The 7,457-nt window shown below is 44.4% G+C and overlaps 1 protein-coding gene across 1 annotated transcript; it reads right to left on the bottom strand.

Moving 5' to 3' along the window:
- Nucleotides 1-281: 281 nt before the first annotated feature.
- LOC106565088 (acidic mammalian chitinase) lies at nucleotides 282-4,257 on the bottom strand. The gene is made up of 11 exons (XM_014131771.3): nucleotides 4,194-4,257; nucleotides 3,733-3,762; nucleotides 3,340-3,541; nucleotides 2,905-2,961; nucleotides 2,653-2,818; nucleotides 2,287-2,411; nucleotides 2,030-2,153; nucleotides 1,683-1,868; nucleotides 1,338-1,460; nucleotides 875-1,013; nucleotides 282-708 (listed from the first exon to the last, which is right to left on the bottom strand). Exons 1-11 carry the CDS (start codon nucleotides 4,231-4,233, stop codon nucleotides 452-454), a joined length of 1,449 nt encoding a protein of 482 aa, XP_013987246.1. The 5' UTR covers nucleotides 4,234-4,257; the 3' UTR covers nucleotides 282-451.
- Nucleotides 4,258-7,457: the final 3,200 nt, after the last annotated feature.

Here is a 7,457-nt window from a genome sequence, read left to right as displayed (position 1 = left end):
GCTTTATACCGTGTCTATAAGCCTGGTAAAGTTTGACTGCAACAAAGGCCTTAACTTTTACTGCGATTCTCTGTGGTGGAAGGGAATTACTGATAAGGGAATTAGTGAGGGAATCAGTTTGAGAAGGCAAGGAGCAGAATTGCTTATCTTGTTCAGATAATGACTAGCTATGTGGGATGCAAGTTGATTTGTAGATAACAGATTTTTTGCAGTCAAAGCGCAATGAAGTTTACCTAAATCCCACACAGTGTGGATGAAGTAAAGTGACAGAGACAGCAGGATGCATTTATATGGTGGATGTTTATTGGAGTGGACTTTAAATGTTAAGTGGAGCTGATGATAGAATGGGCCATGACAACAGTGGACCTAACAACCACAAAACCTTTAGACCCAGCTCCTTCATGACATACGGGAGGGGTAGGAACCATTAATAGGGGGGAACCATGGTTTTTTAGGCCCAGTTGCAGCACTTGCAGCTGGTGTCGAACACCAGGCCGGCAGCACAGTGCTGGTCGTAGGTCTTGCCCTGGTTACAATTGTAGAAGTTGTTCTTATTGGTGGGGTCAGGGTATATGCCGTCAGCCTTGCCGGCGCAGAAGCCAGATCCCCCACTGCTACTGCCACTGCCGCTGCTGCCACCTTGACCTCCGGGCTGTGGGGGGTTGAGTGGTTGCTGGGGGGCGATGGGGTCCTTACGGGCGGCACAACCTGGGAGATATGGAGGACATAGGAGTGGGGGAGTTAGAAGAGAAAGGGGGTTGAGATCTTTTCAACTACTATTTCAACCCAGGTCTGGTTGGGATAGTGATAGAGAGGGTTGTTATTTTATGTTTGTGTGTGCATGCAGGCTTGCGTTTGTGTCTGTGTCTCTCACCGGCTCCGGTTCCCAGTCCAGACTTGAGGGTGTTGATCAGTGGGTATCTGCCCTGTCCACAGAAGGTTCCAGAGAAGTCATCCAGATCCAGACTCCATACCATGGCTCCTCCGAAGCCAGTGTTCTTCAGCCACTCGATCTGTAGGGGAGAAAGAGAGGGGAGAGGAGGGTTTATTTAACGGGGTCAAATTGGATAAATATGTATAGGTGGTAGAACTTCATCATTTGCCCTATGTTGCTCAGTTGGTAGGGAATGGATCTTGCAACGACAGGATGGTGGATTTGATTCTCGCTGGTGTCACCCATAACAAAATGTATGCACTCACTATTGTAAATCACAAAGATAAAATCTACTGTTTAATTCAATATATTATTAGGCTTATTGTAACAGAGTAGGATGCTACGCCATTACCCTCTAGTTATATCTTTCCACCAACAGACAAACACCCACACAAACACAGACCTTGCCCTGGTAACTCTTGACGTTGTCATATCCAACCCAGATGTTCTGCTGGGTGTAGCAGTAGGGCACCATCTGGGTAGAGTCCCAGGCCTGGGTAGCTCCCTGCTTCAGTAAGGTGCAGATCTAATGACACACACACACACACACACACTAACGTTAGGGTTGGAAGTTGCATGATTCAGGAAGCTGCAGATGTAATCACTCAAAAACATACACTGGGTTTGCGTCCAAAATGACACCCTGTTCCCCAGGACACTACCTTTGACCAGAGCACACAAGTAGTGCACTGTGTAGGGATTGGAAGAGGGTGTAATTTCAGAACTATCTTAATCCTGTGTCAATTACCTCGTAGTAGGCCAGGAAGCCAGACTGTCTGGTGAATGGTCCAGCGGGGCCGGGGCCAGTGGCGGGAGCGCCCACTCCAGTGTTAGAGCCACTGGCCAGCTGGAAGGTGTGGCCGTAGGTGGGGAATCCAACCAGGAGCTTCTCAGCGGGGGCACCATTGCTCTTCCAGTACTTCATAGCATAGTCCTGAGAACACACACAGTATGTGGTAGTGAGAACACTGGAGAGAGAAGAATTATTAAGAAATATGTTCTACTCACTCTCAGCTCAAAACTAAATAGGCAGGAAGAGATAGATTAGCAGAGGAAGAGAGAGAGGAAGAGATGGGTACAGAGAGAGAGACTCACCACATCGAAGTAGATGTAGGCTCCCTGATCAGCTGGTCCTCTGTAGAGAGGGCTGTTTTCTCCAGTGTTGTGTTCCCAAGATCCATGAAAGTCATAGCTCATCACATGCAGATAGTCCAACACCCTGAGAGGGAGAGAGAAGGGAGAAAGAGAGTTTCCAATATGCCAAGAAGTGTTTGATAGATCATGCATGTTTTAATGTACACATTTTTCCTAAGAACTAATATATGAATGAGACCCAGTGTGTATGTACTGACGATCCAATCTCGGCGATCTGGTATCCGGTGTCGATGGTTCCCTTTCCGGCAGACACAGCTGCAGTCAGCATCAGACGAGGACGGTTGGTGCTCTTTCCTTCAGCCTCAAAGGCAGCCATCAGCTCCTAGAGGGAGACAGTGCACAGAGGGGTGTGTGTGTTCATTTGGGTGTTCAAGTGTTCATTCTTGTCTGTGTGTTCAATTGTGTGTGCAAGAGCTATTTCGTGTGTGTGTGTGTGTGTGTGTGTGTGTGTGTGTGTGTGTGTGTGTGTGTGTGTGTGTGTGTGTGTGTGTGTGTGTGTGTGTGTGTGTGTGTGTGTGTGTGTGTGTGTGTGTGTGTGTGTGTGATGAGTGTTTGAGTCTAACCTGCAGCAAGGTGGTGAATCTGGCCTTGTCTGCGGGTGGGGAGCCTCTGGATCCGGGATACTCCCAGTCAATGTCCAGGCCGTCAAACTGGTACTGCCTCAGGAACTTGATAACGCTGCTGATGAACGTCTGGCGGTTGGCTGCACTGGACACCATTGCTGTGAACCTGGGTACACACACACAGCTCAGACACAGGGTGTGTGTGTAAATGTGTGTGTGCGCACTTGCATGTTTATATGCATCTCCACTTACGGCTGAGTGCCAAAATTCCATCCTCCAATGGCCAGCAGAGTCTTCAGGTTGCTGTTCCTGTTACCAAATACAAGACTTGGGGTTAGTCCTGGCTTTGGCGTGCATGTGTGTGTACCACAGGAGGCTGCTGTGGGGAGGACAGCTCATAAAAATGTCTGGAATGGAGCAAATGCAATGGCATCAAACACATGGAAACAATGTGTTTCACATATTTGATACCATTCCACTAATTCCGCTCCAGCCCTTACCACGAGCCCGTCCTCCACAATTAAGGTGTCACCAACCTCCTGTGGTGTGTACATGCCTGAATGAGAAAGTTTTTGCCTGCATTTGTCTATGTGTGTGTGTGCCTGCATGCATGCATGCGTATGTGCATGTCTGCTTGAGTGTGTGTTTGTGTGTGCGTGTTTGTGCATGTGTGTGTCTCTCTCTCACTGGTTCTTAAGAGCCTGGAACTGTCCGTAGAGTTTCTCATCGTCCCATTCGTAGGTCTTGATCTCGTTGTTGGCCATGCCGGCAAAGGCATAGATCAGATGGTCACAGAGACAGGGGTCCACGTTGGTGGGGAAATACTTGCCTGCTCCTGGCCGGTACTGGCCCCAGTTAGTGAAATAACAGGAGAGGATGTAGGAGGATCCTTTGGAAGGGTAGTAGTAATGTTAGAGTTTGGAGTTAGGCAGTTTTAGAGTCAGGGTTGTCATGCTCTGTAAATCGAGTTATTGTTCTATGATTGGCTACTTACCTACATGCTGGCTACATGTAAATGAAATGTACTTAAAACTTACCTAGCTGCTGACTACATGTAAATTAAATTAACTTAAAACGTACCTAGCTGCGCATGCAGCAGGAGAGCCAGTCCTAGAGAGAGAGAAAAGGAGAAAAGTGTGAGAGAAAGTGAGAGAGAGAAATAAAGAAGGGAGCAAAAGAAGGGAGGAAGAGAAAGGCAGAGGTTTTGTGTTATATTAAACTTTTTAAAAAGTCAACATAATTTAGAACTGTAATGATAATGATATAAGGTGCAGTTCTTCCCCTCAGACATGAATATAGGTGGGTCAACCTCAGTCCGTAGAAACAGAATTTGACCACAGTAGCATAGACAAAATGCATAGCTAGAGGACATTCGTCAGTTGCCAATTCTCCCCACAGGGAGCCAAAGCCTTAGCATAGAGCATAGTATGTCTGAATGTTGATAATTGTCATTACAATGAAAATGTAAATAAAATGTTTGAAATAAAGAATAAGCAATAGTACAGTTATAAGCTAAAGAAGCCAAAATAAATCCCACTTACCAACGCAGATGAGTAGTTTGCCCATGTTCGCTCTGTACATTGCTCCATGGGCTGCTGGACCCTTTTATACTCTCAACGACCACTCCTATCTCACTCATATCTCTATGACTTTCCCATTCCGCAGCAAAACTCAATCAGCCTCAGTCACTTGTTTGAACAAGGGTTTCCACTGCCTTAACAAAAACACAGATACACTTCATATGTCCTTGTTTTAAAACATGACTTGCTGACGATAAAAAAAAGCAAGTCTGTTTTCAGTTATAATAATTTGGTGAAATTGACAACCATAAAGATGGGTCCATTAGCCACCCCTTATGTAAGGGAGTGCGTAACTGGCGGCAGGGAAGTCAAAGCAAAACTTGGTAATCAACGGAGCAGTTTTATTTATAAAACCACCGGTAACTAGAACCCCAAACAAATGGGTACAAAAACCATCGCGCACCAGAGAAAACGTGCACATGCACTTACAATAAACAATTCCGCACAAAGACATGGGGGGAACAGAGGGTTAAATACACAACATGTAATTAGGAGAATTGAGACCAGGTGTGTGAGAAGACAAGACAAAACAAATGGAAAATTAAAAGTGGATCGATGATGGCTAGAAGACGGGCGATGCCGACCGCCGAGCGCCGCCCGAACAAGGAGAGGAACCGACTTTGGTGGAAGTCTTGACACCTTAGCCTCTTCAGTATAGCCTCTATGACTAGCCCCTGCACCCTAGCTAGCACCTTTCTCCTACCACCAAACCCACTATATACTTGTGGAGATTGACCTTGAAATGGGATGGATGTACAGAATATGGTGACCATTCTACCAACTCAAGCTCAAGGTTGAGATGTCCCCATAATTAATTTATCTATCTTATGTTTCAGTTCTTCTAGCAGTGACTTGAAGGTTTGGGGATAAGTGCTTAGGGGATAGGAATAAAAGGTGTAACTTGAGGTTAAGGAGCAAGGGGTCTATTTAAAATGAAGCATCAGGCTTGAGACAGACCTGTAAACCTCATGGTCTGCCTAGCAAAAGTTTTGGTACTTGCGGTAGCTTAAATGATAATCGTAATAATGTATCACAATGCAGCCATATAACAAGTAATTATTAAGAAATCAAGTGTACTTTTCAGTGTGTTACCATAGTGTTACCATATTTGTTTTAGTTTAATGGAATCTGTTATTATTACTAATAGTTATGATTTATCCACAATGTAAAAAAAAACAATTGTCAGCAAATATATATATATTTTCATTACAGATTCACAATCAGGTTAACTTGTTGTACTGGTGTTTCTGTAGCTGCATCATTAATTGTTCAAAAGGAGTTAAGTGCTCTGATATCTACCTTATCACATTTAACATAGTGTATCAGTCCTTCTAAGTACCTTGAAAACAATCACTGCCTAAGTTGATATCTTGTTTGAAGGATGGCATGTGCACAGTATACTCTGACTAAGCGTTTTGCTATCTGCAAAGTTTTTAACGCATGCAAACACTGCCTTCTTTGCTCAGCGTAGGAAATGAATCAGGAACTAGTAAATGACAAAGCAATGCCCGAACAGCGACGTGAAGCCTGGAAAGTCAGATTAAAAGTCTGATGCCATACCGATTGAACAACAGCTGTCTTTGATTCGTTGGCGAGGAGAATTCTTAGTAATATTTTGGTAGCAGAATTGTTATATGATTGGTTGTCGCAACCTGAAATGTTCTAGACTCCACTTTGTCAGGGGGTGCCATACGGGCACTGGACGTGCTGTCACATCCCTTTCGTGCCAGGGGGGAAGCACGTTCCGATGGCGAGGAATCATCTTGTGGAACAGTTCCATTAAACCATGCCTCCCCTGCAGATCTGGAGGTCAACCAAGACCTTGTGCTGCAACAGTAGTGGGCCTGACTCAAGATTAGAAAGGTGCATGTTTAAAAAATTTTGGGGTTAAGGTTTTTATGCTCTCAGCCCTGGCTTAAGCTATGTAGCTTTTATTCCTTTTATTGTATTATTCTTGTTTTTGTTTTATAGTCTGCTGTACAGCGTCCTTGGGTTTTTTGAATGGCGAGATACTGAAAAAACAGCATCTATCTCAAGGCTATCAGACTGTTAAATATCCATCACTAGCCGGCTACCACCCGTTTACTCAACACTGCACCTTAGAGGCTGCTAAACGCAGCAAAAAAAAAAAAATCCTCTCACTGTCAACTGCGTTTATTTCAGCAAACTTACCATGTGTAAATATTTGTATGAACATAACAAGATTCAACAACTAAAGAAACTTGCGTGGACTTATTGGAAGGTTCTGTAATAAATGTTTTATATATAAACTCAACAAAAAAATTAAAGTCCTCTCAGTGTCAACTGCGTTTATATTCAGCAAACTTAACATCTGTAAATATTTGTATGAACATAACAAGATTCATCAACTGAGACATAAACTGAACAAGTTCAACAGACATGTGACTAACAGAAATTGAATAATGTGTAATGTGTCCCTGAACAAAGGGGGGGTGTCAAAATTCTAAGTAACAGTCAGTATCTGGTGTGGCCGCCAGCTGCATTAAGTACTGCAGTGCATCTCTTCCTCATGGACTGCACCAGATTTGCCAGTTCTAGATGTGAGATGTTACCCCACTCTTCCACCAAGGCACCTGCAAGTTCCCATTTCTGGGGGTAATGGCCCTAGCCCTCACCCTCCGATCCAACAGGTCCCAGACGTGCTCAATGGGATTGAGATCCGGGCTCTTCGCTGGCCATAGCAGAACACTGACATTCCTGTCTTGCAGGAAATCACGCACAGAACAAGCAGTATGGCTGGTGGCATTGTCATGCTGAAGGGTCATGTCAGGATGAGCCTGCAGGAACGGTACCACATGAGGGAGGAGGATGTCTTCCCTGTAACGCATAGCGTTGAGATTGCATGTGTCATGACGTTGGCGTGTGGGTAAGGTTTATGACCCCCCCCCATAAATACCTTTCTCCCTTCCCCTCTCTTTCTGACCCTACTGAAGGACTTGAATAGCCTGTGTTAAATATAGAGAGTCTGGGAACATCAAACAAATGGGGAAAAGGAACCATATTTTGGTAATAAAACCAGTTGGAAATGTGCTTGGGAACGTAATGACTATGGATGTCAGTTCGGTTGTCATCTGAGACATTATGACTGATGACAGGACGACATAAACTGTACCTGAGAAAGTATACACTCTCTAGTTATCAGAGTAACATGGAATTGTTATGCAATTGAAATGTTTGATATCGAAATTGTTTGTTAGGAGATTA

This window comes from Salmo salar, chromosome 12, assembly GCF_965601325.2.
Source record: "Salmo salar chromosome 12, fSalSal1, whole genome shotgun sequence".
NCBI lineage: Eukaryota > Metazoa > Chordata > Actinopteri > Salmoniformes > Salmonidae > Salmo > Salmo salar.
This window is presented reverse-complemented; position numbering and strand designations above follow the sequence as displayed.